Source organism: Glossina fuscipes, unplaced genomic scaffold (genome assembly GCF_014805625.2).
Source record: "Glossina fuscipes isolate IAEA_lab_2018 unplaced genomic scaffold, Yale_Gfus_2 2, whole genome shotgun sequence".
Taxonomy (NCBI): domain Eukaryota; kingdom Metazoa; phylum Arthropoda; class Insecta; order Diptera; family Glossinidae; genus Glossina; species Glossina fuscipes.
This window is the reverse complement of record NW_023998416.1, coordinates 28,933,143-28,958,061: the sequence shown is the minus strand read 5'-3', so window position 1 is coordinate 28,958,061 and position 24,919 is coordinate 28,933,143. Positions and strand designations below refer to the sequence as shown.

The following is a 24,919-nucleotide window of genomic DNA, read 5'->3' as shown; positions in this document are numbered from 1 at the left end:
ATTTTGACTCAGATAATACGTTTCTTCCTTGTCTGAATAGACTGTAGCAGCTAAAAAAGCACATATCTAAAGATTGTTTATGCCTTTTTACCACCAGTGCGTTCCTACAACTGGAGCAATTGATATGCGGTCCAACTGTTTGTTTCCTTTTCGAATTAAAGCGAAGATAAGTATGTAAGACTACAGCTCCGCTTGAAAATTTTTATTCGGTTATATGAAAATTATCTTTGAACTATATTTTATTGTAATTATCGTGAGGAGAATGTAAAGAAATTACTTTAAAAAAATCTTTAAATCCTTTTGCTCCTCTTTGTTTATCTCGCCTTAAGTATAAAACTTTTAAAAAGAATATGGAAAGAATGAAATTTTAAAATTAATTTCTTAAAGTAAAATGATGTAGTAAAACACGATTATAAGCAAAGGCAAAATTTGATTACTACTATTAAATATAACAAATTCAATATATAATCATTACTATACATATTTTAGGTGATCCTTTCGCTCTCCTTAATTATTATGTATTAGGTTACATTAACGGAACTATGAAAAAAAATTATACTCAAGATGAATGTTTAGCATTAAGTAATTATAAGGCAATGTCTAAAGTGAATTATATATATATGTGTGTGTGTATGTGTACAGTTGAAATATCTCTAAACACAACCTGAAAGATTATAATAAATTCCAAAATGGTTGGATAGACTGCCGACTGAGCGATTAAATAAATGTTTATATGCTAGTAAAAAAAAAAGACAAAAATAAAAAAAAACGTTACATAAAAGCATTAATTTAGTCATTATCTGCTTAAGATTGGCAGGCAGCACACCCTAATACACTCAAATACAACTATCGCACAGGCAGGCGCACACACATATATTCAGGCGTATGTACTTGGCCCCCCCCTTTGAAGAAGAGCAATAAGGAAACTAACGGTAATATACGGGGTATACTGCTTAATAGATTGAAATGCGCCAAAGTAAAAGAGTGAGACCGACTGAGTGGGATATGAAACGATATGTTTACTGCACTTACATCTTGACTTTATTTGAATAAATAATCATTACGCGCGCACACATAGTTAGGTCAGATAGAAAGTATGCAAGCATCGCTTTCCTAAAATGCTTGCATGCTACAAAGTAATTTTAGTTGTGCAAAATATTGCTTCGACCAATAACAGGTTAAAGTTAATTTTCGTTTCATTTAGACGACGGAATTCATTATTTATCCATTTTTTTCATCTATTATTTAGCCGTAGATCAATACATTCCAGTTTTATAATTAATCATTTTATTGATTGCTTACTGATTGCATTCCCTTGAAATACTGGATTCTTTCATTTATTATTTATTCCAATAATTTGTTTATCCAATTTCAAGTTTCAAGTGTCTTTCATTATGGTAATCACCTTACTCACTTAAGTGATTTTGTAAGTTGCATTCATTTCACTCATTTCGTTCGTCGTCGCATCCATATCGCTTATTTTATTCACTTCCTATATTTCATTAATTTTGTTTTCTTTCATTCATTTTTATCATTCATGTTATTCATCTCAAGAATTTTATTCGTTTTATTCATCTTATTCGTTCCATTAATTTCATTAAATCATTTCTTTTCCATCATTTAATGATTCTTTTCCTTCCCTTCCTTGTATTCATTTCATCAACTTTATTCATTTCGTTAATTCTATTCGGTTCATTCTTTGTATTCATTTCATCAACTTTATTCATTTCGTTCATTCTATTCGGTTCATTCTTTGTATTCATTTCATTCATTCCATTTTGTTCATTACATTCATTTTATTCGTCTTGTTCGTCGCCCTAATTTCATTGAATCATTTCTCTTACATCATTTGACGTTATTTTCCTTTCATTCATTCTATTCATTTTATTCTTCGTATTAATTTCATTAATTTTCTTCATTTTGTTAATTTTATACAATCCGATCGTTCTATACATTTCCCTAAATACATTCATCTCACATATATTTTATTCGTTTTGTCAAATTCTTTTATTTCTTTCCAATAGTTTCAATTAGTTCGTTACCTTCATCTCATTCTCTTATTCAGTTAGACTTGCAACATTTTCCTTTAACCTCTTGCTTAGGATTTAGATTTTCATATAAAGTTAATATGTAACAACAATAAAAATTTATAAACAGCAATCTGCTTATCAGGGTTATCAGTCAAGTTCTGAATGTATTAGTCGCACGGTCAAAGAGCGCAACTCGCAAATCGGCATACGTGCAGCGTTCAATTCCTGGTACGATAGGTCGTAGCATTAATCGTACAAGAAGGTTGTTAATTAATTATCTCCACTATAGAAATTAGTTATCGCAAATCTCTGGCAGCTAAAGCTAGATTGATATAATTATGATAAGAAAAGAAACCTATTGATAAACATAATGCCTGCTCTGCTATAAACGCATTTTTGCAAACAAGAATGCCTTTGATTATTCTTTTTCCTTTCGTTTATACTTTCTATCTGTTTTGGCTGTTAATACTTAAAGCATATGTTCGCGTTATATGTGAGAAAATAAGAAAAAGAGAGAAAGTAAGAGTGAAAGAGAAAAGCATTCGTGGGTACGAAATGGTCACTATATAAGATTTTACTTACATAACGCCCTCCCCCATATATATATATTTATATATATATAGATATGGGGGGGGGGGGGGGGGATAAAAAATAATGACAATTACTACCACGACAAAAATCGAAAATGTTTTGGGTGTTAAAGCGATTACGTTGGCGCATCATTGCAAACGTAAGTCTTCTTGCAACTTAATGACCGTATTAAAGATACTCGCATACATATAAATATAATAATTATACACACACACACACACACAAACAGACATTCACATTTAAGTAAACATTTCTATATACAATTCATTATTAATGAATCATTGCTTTTACATATAAATAGTGAAAAGGCGTCAACCAATAATCCAACCCCCTTGTAATCTAGCCAAGACTACTTGTGCTTACCGATACCGGAGCGTGTCGGCAAGAGTAAGAGATTTCTAAACAAACGAAGAGAGATTGATTAACTGAGAGCGAGAGCAAAATAAATATATACAATATTTTCAATATGGAGTCGATTCGTAACGAAGGCGTGACTACGCTCTTACATGAGGTTGTCGTTCAAATGGGTAGTACTACGTTGTGTTTTTAATTTAATGGTTAGTACAACTAACATAACTGTTTCGGATTTCATTCAAGAAAGTAGTGTTTTTTTGCTCATTACGTTGTGCGTTACAACTAAAGCGATTATAGTGTTAAACGATAAAATTTTTAGTGATTTAAAGTTCATCCTATCGTGAAAGATAATAGAAAAAAACTAAACGAAGAGTAAAGGAAAAGAAAAGAAAAAAATAAAGAAAATATATAAAATATAAAATCGAAAATCTAAAGATCTTGTGTTGTGAGAGATACGAGAAAAAAAAAACCGTCAAAATTCTGTCATCATTGTGGAGCTCTCCAGGCCAACTTGTTGGTAGTCTGGAGTCGAAATCGACGGCTTCCTCCAAATTTAAAATTACGGTGGTAAGCACACCCAGTCCGTCACCGCCACCGACGCCACCGTTAAACGTCGGTCGATCGTCGCACAATTTAAATATGGTCGAGTCCACATCACCACTTATGGAACGCGCTATTAAACGTTGTCCATCGAGCCCGTTAAACGATCAGCATATGCAGCAAAATCAATTGCAGTCGCAGCATCAACAGTATTTACATAATGGTTTTAATAACAACAACAATCAAAGTAATAACTGCCAAAGTCCCCGTACCCCGCCAACACCAAATGCCGCCTATCTTACTACGGCAATGCTGCTAAATTCACAACAATGTGGCTATTTAGGGCAACGCTTGCAATCGGTTTTCCAGCAACAACATCAACAGATTCACTCGCAAACGCCATCCTCAGACGATGGATCCCTATCCGGCGTTACAATCATCGAGGATGAACGTCCGCCACGACCTTCAGCCGCTGGCAATACAGCGACCGCTGCTGCTGCAGCTGCTTCTCTTTTCACTATAGATAGTATATTGGGTTCGAGATCGCAGGTCGCAGCAGTTACTACGGCGAACACTTCTAACCATAACCAACTGATTAACATCAGTAATGGTAAAGGTTCGGATTCACCCGCCTCGCCGAGTTCGAATTCCAGTTCAGCCGCCACTAGTCCTACACGTCCTCAACGAGTACCACCAATGCTGCAGCATCCCGGTTTGCATTTAGGGCATTTAGCTGCTGCAGCCGCAACTGGCTTTGCTGCTTCACATTCGGATTTCTTAGGTAAATTTCACAATTACGTTCACATTACGCGCACACACACACACACACACGATCGCGTCTAAATTTAGTTACACAAAGTTGACCTTGTAATATGATATGATTTGTAAGTAAATTAAAACATAAAACTTAAAGTTGCTTCGATTAACTAAACTGCAGCTTCAACAACCACTAAGAGGATTAGAAGTTTTCGAGTACAACAACAGCAGCGAGAAATGGAACTGAAATATAAGTACTTTCAAGTATTAAAAGGTTAAACATCACAACAACATCACAAAAGTCGTTTGGCTTTATCATAATAAGGTAGCGGGCGTTACATTAAATCTAGGCAAAGCCTTAAGTAATGTTGTTCCATTTGTTTAGTATGTCTGCGTGGTCTTATTATTTTCTTTACCTTTCAAAGCATTACGCAATACACAGCTTATTCAAGCGTATTAAGCGGCAATAAGCGTTGAATCGTAAAAGATGATTTGATTCGTTCTGACGTTAAAGTGGGAGAGATTTGCATTCCGTGTTTTATTCCTTTTTGTACTTTCATTTAAAAGTGTTTCAAATCTCAAACAATCAAGCAAACATTTGTTTGCCATTAACCCGGCCTTAGGATGACTTAAATGTAAATATAAAGCTTAAGTGGTAAAGAAAAACAAAAATGAATTGAATTTTTATATAAAAACATTTTTAGTTCTTCGTTATCATATTTTCACGAAACGAAAACAAACAAATATCATGTTACTAATGAAAATTCATATATATGTACGTACGATAAAAATAGAATACGTTGAAAACCTTTACATATTTTTACATGAGAGAGAGTTTTATTTTTTTTAATACTTTCAGTTGCTTATCCCAACTTTTATCCAAATTATATGCATGCCGCGGCTGTGGCACATGTGGCTGCTGCTCAAATGCAAGCCCATGTTAGCAGCCATGCGACTGGCTTAAGTCATACGCATCCCCATCATCCTCATCATCATTTGCATCCCGGTCATCATGGACATCATGTGGCGACTCATTTAGGTCATGGACCACCGCCGAAACGAAAACGTCGACATCGCACAATTTTCACTGAAGAGCAATTAGAGCAATTGGAGGCGACTTTCGATAAAACCCATTATCCGGATGTAGTGCTGCGCGAACAATTGGCTTTAAAAGTCGATTTAAAAGAGGAACGAGTAGAGGTAAGTGAAGATAAAATTTCCGCTTAAATTAACATAGAACTTAAGTTTATTGGCCTCATATCATTTGTGTCGGCCTAAATGTCAGGAAGAATCGAATAGAAGAAGTAGGTAAAAGAATAAATGAAATATCGGATGAAACTTTTCATGATTTGGATGAAACATGATAGAAGGGAATTACATGACTTCAATGAACGAATTACATGAAAGCACTGATGATTGATATAAGAATTAATGCTTTATTGGAAAAGTGAATAGATAAGGAATTATTGAGATGACACGAGTAAATGTATTACAAAAAAAAAAGAGCGAATAATTGATGAATGGATAATGTGATCGGAATGAATAAATAAATGAATGAATAAGTTATGAAAGAATTAATCACGGAGTGAATGAGATGAATGCGTCAAATTTGTGAATGAGTAAATAAATGAGTGAGATAAATGAATAAGTAAATGAATGAAAAAGTGATGAATGCGTGACTTAAGTGGAAGAATGATGAAAAGAATTATGTGAACGAGGCATGAAGGAATTAATAACAAGAATGAATGACATTAGTGAATGAATTAATAAATGAGTGACGTCACATCAATGAATGACATAAATGCAAAAAATAATTGAATGCAGAATGACGAAGTAATTAATGGTATGAATGCATCACAGGAGACATGTAATGAACTAATGAATGATATCACATTGATATTGTTAGTTAATATAATTCCGGATTGCGTGGGATCAGTAAATGCGTTAATGAACGACTAAACAATGTAAATAAGCGGATGAATTAACGGCGTGGTATAAGTCATTGGCTTACAAAAATGATTACGAATTTATGATATAACTTGAAGGAATGAATGACATAAATAAGTGATTGGATGCTGAGAATGAATAAACGCACTAACATGAGTGAATAAATTACGCGAATGAGTGAAAAATGATGCATAAGTGACATAATATCATAAGATCGAGTGAGTGAATGCCGTGATATATGAATTAAGATCCTAGTCAACATTGAAAAGGGATGAGGGTGAATCTTAATGAAAAATACTACATGAATGTTGACTTTTCAAAAGCTCAATATTTCTTAGACTACATACAAATTTGATTTCCCTAATTACATTACTAAGGTTTAAGCAGAAAGCGAACTGACTAGAGAGTGTCCTTATTTCCGAGACGTATAAATTTTTTTTCAATTATTCTGTTCGTTTACATTTTGTTGAACGCGCGAAACCAATTGAGTGCAGTCATGTGAGAAAAATATGTTGTTTGTTTAGTTGCGCTTCAAAATCATTATGTGGTTACCCATTAACTTGTTAGCTGGCTATACATTACAAGCATACATGTGCCACATAACTAACATGAATATAAAGATATTTATGCAAACATATATATATATATATATATATATATATATATATATATATATATATATACGCACGTACACATATGGAAACAATGATGATTTACTTAATTTCTATGATTTCTTTTACTATCACATTCATATGAAAACATTCAAGAGGCAAAACATCATATATCCAACCATCCATCCATCCATCCATCCATCCGTCCGTCCAGCCATCCATTCATTCATACATTCATTCATCTATCGTTTTTCATTTAAAATAACAAATGTAAACAAAGTCGGTTGTTTGAGCGTTGGTTTGATGATGTTTTTACTGCATTATATACGCCCCAGTTGTCTAAGAATCTTGCCCTTCGGGTTATACTTAAGCTTCGTCTTGCTTTCTTTTATATTATTAAGCAAGCGACCGAGAACCCACCCTTTAGACTAAGTGCCTTACTGTGAAAATATTTTTTCTTTTTTTTTATCACAAATATACATAAATACATGCAAAATCTTTTATGGAAAATAAAATAAATATCACTTCAGCGTCATCAGAACAAAAAGGAGAAAAAAAAAAACAAAAAAATATTAAAGAAAAAATGTAACGAAATCTTTTAAAAGCATCATCATCACCATCGACCATTAATGTTAAGGATATGTCAACAAAATAAAAGAAAAATAGGCCACAGAGGCAAATAAACACAAAGCTAAACAAATTGTATTCAAATGTTGACAAATTTTAATTTGTTAACATTTATTGATAATTAAATTGTACCCGGAGACGGTATCACACAAGTCGATCATATCCGTTTTTGTTATGTAGTTATAAGGATTTACTAACGGCAACGACAACAACAACAACAACAACAACAACAAAAACAACGTTAACAATTTGCAGTATAATTGAAGGGGTTGACACTTGTACGGCATATTGATAAGACACATGAAACGTAAGTAGCTTTCGTGTCACTGGCATTCACTGGTGGCTGTTTTGCAATTCAATGTTTATATTAGCTAGATTTAGTTCATGATTTGTTGGCACTAAATCCAATACAACAACATACTGCGGACATTGGCTTTGCAATTAACATTATTAGCAAAGCAACGGCAGCATTAGATGAAATCTAAAGTTAAATACCTCACAAGCATGTATGACATAAGTGTATGTATGTGCGCACAACTTATACATTATCCCCACCCTTAGGCAGCTTTTCGAACTTAAATACCACCCAAAGTGTGTTTTGGTCACATTTATACGCATACGCATTATGCCATAGTGGGCTGTAGGGTACGTGTAAATATTTATGTGCGCTTGTATGTGTATGCGTAAATATCAAAGTGCCAATGCTAATAAGGTGTCTTAAATGGGTGTTAATATAAAATAGCCTTTGGGGCAGAAACACCAATTACGTAATAACTTTGTCACCATAATATGACATATTATAAATACATTCATACCTACGTCAGAGGAATGTAAATGAATTTGCTTTCTTAAAAGGTATAGAAGTGTACTTTTTTGTGAAAATGAAAAATGCAAGTTTCTGTTAATGTTTTTCTAAATTAAATGAAAAGTTGTCTAAAAAATACGACGGTTTACAGTCGTTAGTCATAAAGTAATGCCATGAGATTCATCTAGAGCTGTTGTGAAACCAAGTTGGGAACATTTATGTGAAACTGCTAGCATAGAAGTACATTATGTCTTCATCATGTCTTAAACATTTGTTTTTTTTAGTTACGTGAAAAGTATAAAACCCACTCACAGAATGGTGACTCGTGGTCTTTGCTAATCTTCTTTCCTGCTAAGGTAACATTCTTCAGAGAATCTTACTGACACGAAAGCCAATAATAACCTGGCTTGTCTCAAGCTCTCACCTCGATGCCTTAAAACTTGTCAATCAGACTTTCTCTCTACGTATGCGCTTTCATGGTATGCGACACTTGTTCTGTGTGATTTTTTCTCTTTATTTCGCTCGATGCAGTCACTTTAGAAATCGATATGGAAGATCTACGAGAATCTGATCTTTCATGTTTCCCAAATTGTAGCTTGCAGGTTCTCTCTCTCCTTTTTAGTCATACTCGCATGTAGTTGGGATCGGATATTCAAGCGATGTTTTCTTATTTGCAGTCGTATTCTGGCGTTATGATCGATTACTAATTGTAAGCGAGAGCAATGTGTTTTCCTGTCTATTGGTAGCTTTGCATTAATTTTTATATTTTGGAGGTATAATTATAGGAAAACTCCTCAATATATTAAGTTTGTTATAAAGCATAGCTACTAAGTAATAAAAATCACAAACCAAAAAATGCTTTGTGACTTTGCGATCATTCGATGACGCTCGACGTAAGCGCACCATATACTATAAAATTTGAGGATATTTATCTTAACTCCATTTCTATTAAGCATGCAGCACAGAGCTCTTTTTAAGCAGATTAAAATCTTCCAGGGTAAGAATGAGCCCTACACTCTATGCCACGTTATAAGATACGATGGTTAATCTATTTTCGCTAAAAAAAGGTCACGAAAGATGAAATAAAAAATTTTACGTTATTGCTGCATAAAGGGTTACTTGTCATGAGAATTCTCCTGCAGTGAGGGGCTTGAAAATTACATCTATGTAATCCAAGCTTACGTGAAATCATCATTTTGTACCGACTCTGATAATGAGTTATTTACGGTTAAATCTGGTTACTGTTGTTGTGAAAATGTTTATATGACAGATGATTCAAGAGAAGGTTTCAAGCTTTTCAAACTCCATTCTGCATTCAATTAGTACGCTAGACTACAACTATTCTTCCGAGCCGAGCAGCCGAGAATTATTAAAAGTGAAAAAGATTTTTTTTAGGAAGTGACTTTCAAAAAAAAAAAAAATGTTTTTTATGAGAAATGGGCTTAAAAAGTATTCACCTCAAATGTCTCGAAAACTTGCCATTTATGTTAAAGATTGACAAGCTAGGCAAACATTTAGACATATAAGATTAAATCAACACGGAATGCGATTATGAAATGAGAGGTCTAACTGAATGTGGATCCATCTCAAGCCCTACGCGTAAAAATATAGGCAAAATTAAGTGGTGCTTCTTAGCATCTAAACAAAGGTCTTTTGAAATTTATTTCGTCTTCTTCGAGTTTTTTTTCTTTAAACAAGGATAGTGGGTATAAAAGATTTGGCTACAGGCTTACTTGCTTTCACTTGCACGTCTACATAATAGATATTAGAGGAATGATTTCAAGTAAATTTAAGTTTGAGTAAAAGCAAAAGTTTGTTTGCATGACGATGCTGTGAACTAATCTTTTTCGTTGCTTAAGTTCACACACTTATGAATAAATTTTCGTTGCGTAAACAAGGCGTTTGTGTACGTTGGTGAAACGATCTTAATTTTTTGCAATTTGTTGATATAAATATGAATAATAGCTTCCCTTTTTCAAATATATACTAATTAGCTGCACCTTCAAAAATTCAGTCCTAGAATAGTCCTAGCAAAACCAGATTGAATCTCTTTCGGACAGACTAGATAAATTTCATTTCAAAGCTTCATTTTCGTTGATGATTCATAACACAAGCAAGAGTATGCTTTTTGGTAAAACCGTTGTTTAGTTTAAATATTTTCCGCTCAGAGAAATGCACAAGGATTTCTCATTCAAAATGCGTTTTTATATCAAGCACGATAGGCATTAGTATGTGAGATCAATATGCTCTAAGATCAGTGCCTGTTTGTCCATTTGGTCTATCAATTGGCAATGGCTCAAGGTTCATAAGTCATAACAGTTCAAATATAATTTCAAACTTTTTGCAAATGACCTTGAATTAGCTTGAAAAAGCTACCATCAATAGACCAAAAGCAAGGCTCAATAAGAAGGTGTTAATTTTAACTTGAAAATTAACTTAAACTTGGGAAAAATTCTATATTAAGAGTACAGTAGGTACCGGTTTCAAGATTAATCCAAAAAATCTTTTGGAGCTTTAAGGAAATTCCATAATTCAATTACTTTCCATTGCGTTGCGTGATGGAGCGCAATTTTCTTTGTTAGTTCATAAAATAAAGCTCCGCTAAGAGAAGATAAATAGAAAGCTTGAACGAAGTTTAAATGTTTATTAGGCATCCAAAATTCGAGTAAATCGACAAGCATGCATCCATCTTTTTTATTTGCTTGAATTTTCTTTATTTACTTTATCATCTGATTATATGGATAAAGATAATTTGTTGAATTCCAACGTTTGTGTCCACTTTTCATAGATTTCTATTTAATCATACGAAACGATTATTCGATTGCTTTGGAAAATAAATATTTACGATGCGCTTGAAACGTTTATTGACTTATTTTAGAGATCGTCTCGATCACTTGAACTGTGCACAGGATTAGTCTATTACGATTTCTCTGCTTGCTTGCCCGCTCTAGACACACACACACTTTATGTGTACTTTTATATGGAATATTGTTGTCGTTGTCGTTGTCTGTGTGGTCATCTCAAAATAATTTCGCTTATTCACTTGAACAAATATCAGTGAATCAACATCAAAACGGAGGCAATGATTTTTTAGAATTTTTTTTTGTAAAGACAAATAATTTTCAGTTCTAAATGAAGGAAATGAGAGAAGAGAAACAAGAAGATAAACGAAATCACTTACAATATATATATATATATATATGGGTAATACGGGTTTCAGTGGCTGTGGTTGATTACTTTCGAGTTTTTAAACCTCTTCAAGCCTCTACGCAAATAGTTTTCTTTATTATGTGCGTGTGTGTATTTTTGTTGTTGACTATAATTTATGTTAATAGTCGGAGCTACTGTTTTGCTGATGCTGATGATGATGCTGGTGCTGTTGCTGCTGCTGCTGTTGCTGCTGCTGGTGCTCTTACTTGTTTATGGTTGACGGGCTACTTGATAGTATAACCAAAAAATAACTGAGAAAATAAATCAATTTACATAAGAATTTATGTTTGTAAAGAAAGCTATAGCTAGAGTAGATAAAGACGCTCAGAAGATGTTCTTATATCTATTTTTTGTACATTTTTTGCTCAATTAATATGAGAATGGCATTCGTGGAGTGAGATGCAAAAATTTTCAATAATATTTATTGGCACTTGTTTATAATTCTCTGGCAGCTTATCTGTTTTAATTCGCAAAAATAATATGATAAAATAAAATAATAAACAATTAACGACAACAAATGATTTTTTTTAATGATTTCAAGTGACATACATACTGGGCGGTTATAGTGCTGCCTGTTTTTATACGCTTTACATCGTTCACAATCAATGGTAATTATAAGGAGCAAGATTTTTAGTTGTTAGAGCATTTCTATCCAAGCGATTTGTTCACCCAGTTATTTAATATTCGCATGAATAGCCGAGCAAGTAGGAATTGCGACTAACAAGTCTGTGCTCGTGGGTTCAAATCTCTCAAATACGATAGAGTTGACTTTTGTCGTGGTTAGGCATAACACTTAGCGATTGGGCAAACATGCACTAGGTCATGATCGCTTTCCTATCTATTTCTCTTTCCTCATTTCCCATCGTCGCCACATTACGCATATAAGGGACATGCCCTGAGTGATTAGTCATATAATGAAGGAAAAAAAAAAAATGCGTTCATTGTCTTGCTTTTATAATTTTTTACTTCCAACAACACCCTTTTATTCTTTCATTTGTGAACGTTTGAGTAAGTAAGTGAGACAACTGCCAGCTGATGGCATCACCAGAATGTTGTCTTTGACGACTTTATCTTATATGAGAGCGGTAGCAGCCTTCTTTCGGTTGCCTTAGCAATATGTGACTTGGCATTAATTTGCTAAGTAATCATTTTGACGCCTTTTTTATGCATTGTGTACAATTCATTATTATTTAGCGAACCGATGTGGCAGTTACTGCTTACAATAATACAGAGGATCTACAATTTCATCATCATACACTGAACACTGAACACGAAACACTGAACGCAGTTGATAATCACTACAAAAGCAAAAACCTTGCCTCCGAAGTACGTAATTTACATTCGGTTTTCCGTTGAAGTCGCGTACGAAAGAACAGTGTTTGGATCAAGGTTTTTGCGTTTTAGGTTACCTTAACGATTGCACTTTCCCTTCGACCAATGTTCTTGCACTCAATCTGCACTGAGCGGTTCCGCTTTTTATCGTCATTCATAGTGCGTTGAAAGAAATTCTTTAACTCATGCATTTAGGGTAAAATTGTCGAAACTAAAAAATGCAGGAGATACTGAACTCCTGGTTTCAGTTCGTGAGTGAAGTTGCCGTAGTTCCTCCCCCCTAACGATCATAGTATACTGAAAAGATAACATTCTGGACGGTATATGCGGCAGAAGAAACTTCCCTCGATGGTAGTTTTGCTTTTTTCCGGTTTAAACGCTCCACCGCGCCCTCTTGCTGATACTTATATTTTCGTCAGTGAAAAAATCGAAAAATAATTTTTAAAAAAAATTTTTTTACAGATTACAAGGTTAGGACGCATGAAAAGATTCTGCATACTGTACCATTGACTCGTATAGCACTCCGCAGTTGAACGAGCACATCGTGGACTGTTTTATTATTTAATTTTTGTGAGAGTTTCCAGGTATCAGTTTTCACTGGTAAGCACTCGCGTCCCTCATGCTCATGCCGTTGATTCATTAAAGCTTTTGAATTATGTAAGCAAACTGGAAACTATCAACTTGAAGCTCGACAACGCCTCATTAGAAGAACAAGATAGCCATAGCATATCAAAAATTAGGTTTTAAATATAATCTTAGTAGGATGATAGATAAAAATGTTGATGAGACAATAAACGTCTAAATACTTTGTTAAGAGCCTTTTCAGAGCCTATTAACGTTCACCGAAAAATGCGCAATCATTTGCTATAAAGCATAATCTTACTTTTCTTATTGCGACAATTTCTTTACATAAAGCTAAGGGCATAGTCTTCGAAAGTATTGAGGAAAGAGCAACAATTAGTTTGACATAAAAGATTTTTCTTTTATTCCTTTTTTTTTTTTTTTGATGCCTTACAATAAAATGCCGCTGCAGGTTGGTGGCCTTTCAATATGAACTTAAGAGCACATACGATAAACAGACAAACATATGTGAGATCACGACTGTTGTTCGCTGAAATTCGCTTTGCTTCTTGGGGAAAATCTCTTAACTCATCGTTTTCATTAGTAAAAGTGTTTTGATAGGTAACTGAAAAGTGTTTAAATGAATCTTTTCATCAACTACTTAGCAAACATATAATGAAATGTTTTTGTTATTGTTTTTATATACACATTTTCTTCATATATAGCGTAGTTGGTGGTGGTGGTTGAGAAGTTTTTTTCTTTTTTTTTTTTTTGTTTTATTGTTTATTTTGTGGAAATTAAATTAAAATTAAACGGCAATGATGTGGAATCAGCAGATTTTCGTACATTTATAATAAACGGGCTGTTTGCGTGGGTAACTGGCATAAAAACCATAATTTTTAACGTAACAAGTGCCCTAGGGCATTGACAGTTATCGGTCATTTTAGTCGGCATGAAAGAATGAATAAGAGATAGCGCGAGAGAGGAGGGGTGGGGGAAGGGAAGGCTCAAGGGAAGGGGGGGCGAAATAACAATAACATCATTATTAAAAGCATAACGCATCCCTTATAAAAATTTGTTGATGAAATTATAATATTTCAACTGAGCTTAAAATTATGATGACGATGCGTTAAGCTTGCCTCACTCGCTCGCCCGTTCGTTCGGTTGGTCGCGTATAGTTAATATAAACAATACTTACATGTATAGTATATGTGTAGTATGTGTATGTGTATAGGCATGTAAATAACCCAAAGAGGCCTTTTACACAGCCTGAATTTATACTTTTAATAATTTGAGTAATGTTTTCTTAAAAATTTCACTAACATAAGTGCATTTAACACATTTAAGCACTCTGCGGGCGTGTGTGTTTGTGTGTGTATGATTGTGTGTACGTTTGATAGGCATGAAATGCTCTCTAAACGTCTCCTGGGAAAATTGCACGCACAAACAGCAAAAAAACAGAGCACACACACATATCTACCCCATGGGCAAAATACTCGTTGATGATATTTTGCGAGCCTGTTCAGGTGAATAATTTTCGTTAAACACTTCAGCATTTTGAATTTTCTCGAAAAGTAAAGAGTTTCACTTGCACTTGCGTGCATTTCAATTTTAAAGATTATAAGTTATTTTCTGTTTTACTGTACTTTTAAAAATATTCCATGACATAATTGATGATAAGCGAAAGATTTCTATGCTTAGACTAGAAAAAAGAGAAAGTAATACCAGTTCGAGAGCGATCTCACGTTGGCCTTAATTGTGTAAAGAGAAAATTTATTTTATTATCGCATTAAGTTGGTAAAGCACAAGAAATCTTCCCCATAGAGTTCTGTACATTTCTGATTAGCGTGCAATTTGGATTCGATCCAAGCGTTTGCATCCTTTTTTCAACGGCCGTTCAAAGTCTCTTAGTCGCAAAAATTGAGGTAGCAACCTTAAGTTTAGAGATAGATGTATAGAAAAACCCAAATTGTCCTTTTAAAGAGAAAGCAGAAATTCAAGTTGATATGAAGTTTCTGAGAAGTTGCTCCAAAATCCCGTTTATGAAATTTTTATACAATAGTTGGTCATGCAGTGTCGCTTACCCGAGTAGATAAGAGTTGCTACTATCAAGTCGGTGTTGGCAGTCTCCCATCACATTGCGACACACTCCCTCAGCCGATACACTCCCTCAGCCTGCTGGTTGCGGCTATTCCTTATCTTTGTTTCACCTTTCTCACTTTTTCCTGACCGTCACCGCGTCACACGTGTAGGAGACCTGATCCACCTGATTGTGGCATATTGAAGAAAAACAAAAAAGATTCAATATAAGCTCTTGGGTCAACTGAGTTTTATATGTCATAAACCATAAATCTATGTGATGAACACTTCTTGTGTTACCATAGGAAAGTCCAAGGTTTTGAAATCGACGTCTGAATGTGTGTTCTCAATGTGTATCCACGCTTCGGTTCACAGAATCGATATTTCCAGCCGTACGTTTATATTTTTTCGGATAGTACGCTTCACTACCATTTGATCCGAATTTTTCATAGTAAGGTCTGCCGGTCGTTTATGTTGAGGAAATATGTGCAGGAAATACATACTACTAACATGGTTAATATGTAACAAACACACTCAGGATTCGCCTCCAAACAAACGTAATTTTTATACTTGTCTTTACGTTCTATTAGTCAACTCTCCCATGTTTGAGGCAAGATAGAGTTTTACGGTTCTTCAAGAAAATTTCCCGTTTTTTAGTCATTGGTTACAAATAATAAAAAATCATAGTCGACTATAACACCTCGTCTTTTCACAAAGAGACGATATGCGGTTATATATGGCGTAGGCTTAAAAATGGTCCGATTCAATGGCTTTTCAATGGAGTTCCTCTTTAGAAGAAGCGAGTCAGTGCAGTAAGTTTCATTGAGGCATCTGAGGCATGGGAAAACATGAGGCGAACCTGGGGCCTAAAATCGTTTCAGAGAATTGTTCTGGATCTATCACACAATTGCAGCCTGGCAGCTTTGACTATCTTTTTTCAGAGATCCTTAATGTTCGAGGAGAAAATATGGGTGCGGCCTAACCCTATTACTACTACTGTGAGCAGTAATTTTTGTGACATTCATACCAATATGACTACTCAGCAAAGATGTGTTCTCATCAAAGAAAATATATGTCTTTCGGATATATCTTGAATTCTCTGTAGGTGAACCAGTCGCCGCGGATAATATGCCATAAGTGATTTATGATATAACAACAATTTATGCTTAAACGTTTTTCAAAATAATTAGCGAATTTTCGGAACTTGATCGAATAACTTTGCTGGTAGTTTGTTCTGAAATCATGATAGATCGCTTTATAAACATGCCAATCGCCTTCATTTATCAGTGATATCGCCAAAAGATATTATCCTAAATTAGATAGATAGCTAGGTAACTGTGAACCAGATAGACGAATCTAAGAAAATCCTATGAAAGCTGCGAACTTCTCGAGTATATATACATGTATTATATGACCTTGGAGTTCTTAGCGCCCAGTTGTCCTCATAGAAGTTTCGCACGTGAGCTAAAAGACATTCTTCGAACTGCTATAAAATCGTGTACTCATTCTCGTATGAAAATTGATGAAATGAAAAATTGTGAGTTTTTCTAATCAAAGTTTTTGTTTGATTCCTTTTAGCTGTTTAAGCTTCATATATGCTTTCCGTACATGCGAGTACATCAAGATTTACAATTGCTTTGCTGAAATTTAATTCTTCAATACGAAAGTCTTTGGTCTGACAAAACACATACGTTTCTGTTTACATAGGCACAAGTTGTAAAAACAAATATTTGCATGTAAAGGACTCGGTACGATTTTGTTTACTTCCGTTTATTACTTCAACAGTGTTGTACATTAATTAGCCTTCAACGGAAGGTTTTTTTTTTTTTTTTGAAGAAACATTTTTAGAAACAACCTAAACATTTTTATGAAATTGATCTTATATAACGCATGAACTCGATTTAACGGATTAGGCCGAGTGTAAAACATATGTAAAGTTAAACTTTAATTAGGGAAAGAAGCCCTGGTGTGGTGGAGTCTGCGATATTTTTTTTGTGTTATGCAATGTCCAGTTAGTTAAAAAAACGAGTGCGTGCTAAATATTGTAGATCCATTAAGATTAATTAGGATGAAAGTGCAAAGTTGCAAAGGATGTCCTTAGTTATTGCTACGTTCAGTTGTTTGTCTCCGAAAGTTAAACACATTTTAAAGTCAATTCTATTGAAGTTGGAATTTTATCAACTGTGCTGTAGGTGCAGCTTGCAATCCTCAACAAACAAACGTACAAACTTTACTCTTTGTCACAGGCTTAAACATCTTCTTAATGCCTAATAACATTCTCAAATTTCCTAGAATTCTTCCTTTGGCTGCATCCAATCCAGGAGGAGAATAAATACGTGAAATAAGAATTTTTAGAAAGACCATAAGGGCACAAAGAAATTGAAGCACTTGAAGAAGATTGCGCGGGAACTGTGGTATGCCTCCGTCACTCCATGCCTTTCCATCCTTTGTTTCCGTTGTGATGCTGCACGTAGTACGGCTTTTGGTTTTTAATAGTTGCCTGTGCTCTCCCTTAACTAAAGCTCAACTATTTAGTGTTTCTGATCGCTTTGATAAAACATTAAGCATTGTTTAAAAAGTCATTGTTTTCCTCTTCAAGTCTTTTCGAAGCCCGTTGCAATTATTCTTTTTATTTATATATATTTTTGTATGTGTGTGTGTGTGTGTGTGTATTATTCACAATTAAGGAGAAGAAACAGTGTTTCATTGCTAGATGTATAAAATATTCTGATGTATTAAAAAAGTTCTTTTGATGTCTGTCTGCGTTACTTGTAAATGCGTAGCCCACTTTCCCCGTTTTTCGAGGCTTTTCAGAGGCTTCCAAACTAATAACCTTTAAATTTTACTTTAGCGTTTAGCTACAGATTTTCAACTTTCTAATTGTCGCAATTTTCCATCCTAATTGGAGGGTCCTAAGCGAGATGTAAGTTCTTAGAGCCATATTGTGACTTGTCACAAGTTGCAAGGCGTTCAGAGACGTTTTTTCTTTATCGTTTTCATGACTTAGGAATCTTGTTATACTCTTCACCGCTTACTTGTATAGTACAAAGGCAGATTAGGTGTGTGAGTGCTTGTAACACTCCGAAGGGTTTGAGATAGATAGACCTTTCATTATACTTACTTGTCTGTCTTATTGTTATTGCTCTCTGTCCGTCTATCCGTCTTGTTATCTTGTGTGCAAATAACAGACCGCGAATTTTTGAGATTTTTTGATGACAAATGGCGCACTGACGTGCTTTGGCCTTTGGACGACAGCTAATGAAAATGATTCGATTCAGAGCACTTCTCCGACAACTTCACATAAGGCGTCTTGTTTTGCAAAGCCGTTATATGATTGATGGGCCGTAGCTCACCACGGTGTGTTTGCTTGTTTTATAACGAATTTGTTATTTAGAGATTTTATTGCGACTATTACTTCGGAATGCCAAAACTATGAGAAACAAAGGCATAAAACCAATGGCAAGAAGGTTCATTGTTTTCTATTATGACTTGTTATCTGCTCCGTGTAGAAGTGTTAAGAGTATTTTATATCCGTTTAATATCACCGATCTAAGATTTTCATAAAGTTTTATTTGTTATCTAAACTAACCATCGTAGTTAAAGCTTACTCTCGCTTGCAATAGTATTTGCCGGCAAAAGATCGTCTCCACGACTTATATTTTCTTCTCTAATAGATTCTTTGCAATGAAAGGGTTATGTTGAAAAGTTTGACAATATTTTCATACATTTCCAGCAATAACGGAAAAGACAAACAATTTTTTCCTTTTCTTATATTACACGCGGTGTCTGCATCGTTCGCAGCAAGAAGCACAAAACTCTTTTACCTTCTATTTGCTATCTATTTAACGGACTCATCTATCCACCATTACGTCTAGTAACTGATCTGAAATATAAAATAAGGTATTGGTTCAAATACATGCATGTATGTGCATGTGTATGAGGGTTTAATGAAAACTCTAATTTGAATAGATTAAAAATGGCGCCAATGCATTGAACTTACATTGAACCAACATTTGTAACTACATAAATACATTTCACCTATACAGTGTATATATATGTATGTACACAAATCTATCTTTTTGCTCACTCGTAAGCCTCGGAAGCTGTTACGTATTTAATCCATTTGCTATGTGTTTGCAATCATTTGCAATTTTGATGACGTTTATATTTTTCAAAAAGAGGCTTTTATTATTAACACATACACCATTATTACATACAGATTTATTTCGCATATATACATAGGTTCAAATGGATTCACATTCCATCACCCTCATCATGGCCTTTCAATGTTTTACAATCGTGAATAAACAACAATAACAACATATACATGTATATGCAGATATAAATATATACATATATATATATATATATGTGTATATAAATGCGGTCCCACACAGCAATGAAGAGATTGTACACCAATTGGTTGTTTTTTTGTTGTTGTTTTCTCCTTTTTTTTTATGTTTTGTTTTTGTTGTTGTTGGTTATTTGATATTGTATATATACACAGCTGAGCTGTATATGGTGAAATCCTCTTTATATGCGTGTATGTCTGATTGCGGGCAAGATTCTTGCGGTGCGGCTTATACGCAAAATACATACACGCGCGCTTAGTAACATCATATACGAGTGTGTCCGCTTGTAGTTAATTAAAAATCAACTGCTTGTGGCATGTTTGTTTTATGGATTTCATGGTACGAATCGACAGCGAATATCATACCGTTGCGCATCAGCGTTTTATGCGCTTTCCCATGGAAAATCCGCCATAATATTGAAATTACAAACAAAACGCAACTTTCACGTTTACTGGCCGCTACGACCGCCATTGATTTTGTTTACCAAACTGAACCGTTAGTTTTTTGAGTTTTCATTTTTTTGTTTCTTTTTTTTTTTTTTTGGCAGCTTTAGCGATGTTTTTCTATACCTGTGAAAGCCAACATCAATTTGCTCGTTCACATTTAGTAGTTATGCTGAAATCGCCCCACAAAGAACCAAAACACAAAAAAAAAAAAAAACAAAAAATGTAAAAAACAAATCTGGATTGTGAATTTTTATTGATTTGGAGTGCAGTGCATTTGGAGTTTCAAGTGCAGGCTTACTAACTTGAACACTTCGCTCGAAAATTGCATTGAGTGCTCACAAGATCTGATAATCGAATTCGTTTCCCTTTTTTTATTTGTTATTTTCTTTATTTTTGCAAAACTATTCAAATTGTTTTTAAGACTTCCAGACGTTAGTAAGACACTTTATCTTAAGTGAATATCTGCATAATGTGGCTAATGGTTATTGAGAAAAATACTTAATTGCGTTGCATTTTTTTTTTTTTTTTTTTTTTTTGTTCCACTCCTACTATCGGCATATCCCGACCCCATTCCTTCTGCGATAGATCACCATACTCGCAAACAACCCAAAATATTTCGTTACTAATTTCGCTTTTAAGTAAATTGTGTTTGTATGTATGTATTGGGTGATGCAAAAGATCTCCGATGCTGATGTTGGTGCCTACATATCTGGCAACACTCACTTAATTGCCTCAAGCGAAGACGCGCTTAAAAGGTGACATTTTCGCTTACACTTTTTCTCAAGATAGTTTTCTCATTCTTTGCTCATGTAAAAACTTATATCGATTTGAAAATGAGTAAAATATCTAAAGAAATACACTATGGGATGCTTTTTTACTACAAAAAAAATATATAAAAAAAAAGACTTCAGGAGTGGTTTGCTCGATTCCGTTCCGGAAATTTCAATCACATCGTTCTGGTTAGCCGATCATTGAAGAAGTCGATGAAGTTTTCCAAGTAGTGGGGCATGACTGGCGCGCAAGCTCCCAGGAAATAACGGAGGCACTAAACATCAGCCATATGACACTTTGGAATCATTTCAAAGAGCAGGCTATAGCAAGAAGCTCAAAAGAAGGGCAAAAACCGCGGATTTACATCAGCCATTATGTACATGTTTACGTCTAAAAAATCATAAAATAGGCGTGGTGAACTGTTATAACAATGCTTCACAATGAATAAAGTGTTGGCTTCTCTAGCTTATTGAAGAATAAGTGCACGCTTACTCGTTCCTAAGTAAGTCTTAATAATACTCTGGACTACACATCAGTCGATTGTTGCTGAAGAGTCCAAAAGAAGGATTAAGTCAAAGAAAAACCTGGTGAGAACGGTGAAGGGAAAGAGTGAACAAAAGAAAAACATCGAAACGTACTCAGTTTGAGTATTGAAGGGAACAGCACCCTATATAAATATGTAGATGGTGCGTTCCATTGAGGCGAAACTAAAGAAAAGATATGAACTTCGTTTTTCTGACTCTTTTACCGGTTTTTCAAGGTTTTCAGTTTGAAAAAACCTTAGACTCTAAAGGAAAAAAATTGTGAGATTATAAACATAATATGCTATGTAAGCGTAAGCATTTTATTCTTTAACTATGATGTTAAACATTTCTCAGTTGACAAGAAAAAACAGCCAATTGGAGAAAATGAAGTTTTACTTACTATTTCCTCCCAAAAACTCTATACCATTGCCTATTGGGTTGACACTTTATTTCTATATATATATATATATATATAAGTTTGACAATCGTAGACAGGTGCTTTAGTTCGTTTAACTGACATGATGGGTTTTTCTTGTTAAAAAGTCTAGAAATTTTAAGATTAAGTTCTTGATGAGTTTTGCCTGTCAACCGACAACATAGGCTGCTCATATGACTCCTTGAAAGAAACTATTGTTCAATAAAGTATGCAAGATCCAAGTCGCGAACTTCTTTTCCAATTTCCTTTCCCTAAACGATAGGCCAATTTTTTAAATCAAAGTACAAGGTATGTAAGCTACCCTGATAGCATTTTCTATTAGCATATCAGTGTTGAAAAAATGATTTCACAAGCAACATTCACTGCTAGTAATAGTTGGTCCGCATTTTTGGCAGATTGAGATTACGTTACGACATATGTTTTACCATCATTTGATTATTCAGTTTTTTTCTTAAACATTACTTGAGATTACTTTACGTCATTATGAACGTCTCTTCAAGGGAGCAACAGAAATTTTTTTCGAAGTAGCAAGCATCAGGGAATCAGCAAATAGGCTTTATAATATTCCTATGCCGACCGGAGGGTAATGCCAACAATGGAGGGAAGGTTAGGAATCCATTTTATATATGAATTTTGGTGAATGAGAGCTATTTTCGCGATTTGGTTGTATTTCTGAGCTCCGAATAACAAATATTTTAAGTCAAAACTTTTGAATTTTCTGAAGCTAAACAACCATCGCTTGTGCACTCACTTCAAGCCATGTCGAAAAGAGGATCCAAAAGGCGTCCATAACAAAATCATTTTCGGCCGTGAAGTCCACTTCACCTCGATGACTTGAGTTGAGTGAAATTTTTGTAGAAGAAACTCGAAACCTTATCTGAAATGCAGCGTAACTTGCAAAAGCTTAGTGCTTGGAATTATACTTTTTTTCTTCACAAAAAACAAAAAGCATTATCCTAACAGGTCAACAGGCAAATGTATGTGAGAGCGCCATTACAGCGGCGAAAAAGTTCTAACAAATCCAGTTCACGCTCTTAGCGGAAACTTTTCTCTCGAGGTTCATCTGGCGAGACAAAAGAACGAAAAGTTTGGAAGGCAGTTTACTCTCTAGATAAAATTTTAGCAACACAATCGCGATCTCAATAACTAAACAAATAAACGCATAAAAGCACGAAAGCATTTACTATGATACCATTCACGTCGATCAAAACTGTTCATAGATGCGTAGGTCTATCTTTATGCGTTACAAAAATGGGTACTCCCTGCGACGTTTATAATGAGACCACGTCAATCTCGCCTACTTCCAAGTCAAAGGTACACATACATCACAATGGTGCGTTCATGCATTTTTTTCATCTACAAACCTTGATGACGTCCAGCTTGGTTACAACCACACTGGACAGACTGGTAACGACCACTAAAAAATTACAAAACCAAGGAGAGAAACCTATTCGGTATATTTACTATATATAAAATTAAAAAGTTAACGCTATTAAAAACATCTAAAGTATACCTTAAGATACCCATAGCTCGATAACGAAAGCACGCAGTTCGCAACGTTATTCGGTTTAACGAAAACTATCCAAAATCTTCATGAATTTGGTTTTGCGCGAAATTGGTAACTAACTAAAATCCAAAAATTTCTAATATTTTTTGTAAAAATGAAAAAAAAAAAAGTTCTTACGGTATATGCCCGATGTTGCAGCAATGCTTAGCCAAGCCGTTGGCGATGGCCAAATTTTCAACAAATAAATCGTTTAATTTTTATGTTTATTTAATTTTTGAAATTCATTTTGAATTCCCTATAAAATGTTGCTGCACGCTTTGCAAGCCAACTCGATGTTAAACTCTTAGGTATGACATACATGTGTATATATGTATGTGCGTCTATATGCGCGCTAAGCCCGCGGTTATTAAAATTTAGTATTTTCTAGTTGACCCGCTTCAAATCGTGTGGTGTGAAAAAAAAGCTTATACACATGCATACACACACACACACACACACGCACATGCCAACGCTTACGTCTGCACATAAAAACTTATTGTGTGGTCATAGAAATTATGGGATTAGAGCGACTATGAACGCGCGTTTAAAATATTGTAAAATGCCTGGTGAAATGTTTATATACGTATTACAACAACAATAACGGAAATAGCAAAAAAACAATAAGAAAAAAAAAAACATGATTAAACACATTTTTCGGTAAATTTTGATTAAATTTAATTTTTAATAAGTTGCCGTCTGCTCTGGTTGTTGTTATTGTTGGTGTTGGTGTAATGTGGTCGTATGTTAAATCATCACGAATTAGTAAATGGTTGATTGCCTGATATTATGTGATGTTATTTCAAACAGATCAAGCGTTAAATAATAATGAAATTAAAATCAGTTTTTTCCATACGCCATATATATATATATATATATATATATATATGTGTGTGTGTGTTCATGCATGAGTGTGCCTGTGTCAGTTTACGCTTTAGATGTTTTATTATTACATAATTAAGCATATGTCAAAATATTTATATAGTTAAGAGTAAAATCCGCGCAATATTGCTTTGATAATGTTTGCATAAATTTTATATATATATATAAGAACGTGTTAACGTATATTTATACAACTATATATGGGAAATGACTTTCGCCATAAATTATATTAAATCAATAACAATTTATTTCCATTAAATTCAATCATGCACACATGCCTGTTAAGGTGATCCATTTAAATAATTGACTTTGATTCTCTCTCTCGTATATGTACAGATAATTAATTCAAAAAAGCTATAGCCCGCGGAGTCATCAGCATACGCTCAGATACCTGCTTTAACATTAGTCATCTACATTGTAATTATTTGAGAAGGATGGCGATAAGAATTATTTTGGGTTTAAATCCTTTTGCTTTCATTCGCACATACATACCTATATACCTTTACTCGTTAACTTTGTATT

The 24,919-nt window shown here is 34.3% G+C and overlaps 1 protein-coding gene across 1 annotated transcript in view; it reads left to right on the top strand.

Moving 5' to 3' along the window:
* Positions 1-3,433: 3,433 nt before the first annotated feature.
* LOC119634158 (homeobox protein goosecoid) overlaps positions 3,434-24,919 on the top strand; it is a 30,383-nt gene continuing 8,897 nt past the window's right edge. Inside the window, exons 1-2 of the mRNA XM_038028126.1 lie at positions 3,434-4,296; positions 5,131-5,471. Of these exons, the coding sequence (XP_037884054.1) occupies positions 3,615-4,296; positions 5,131-5,471 (1,023 nt within the window). The 5' untranslated portion in view covers positions 3,434-3,614. The remainder of the gene's footprint in view (positions 4,297-5,130; positions 5,472-24,919) is intronic.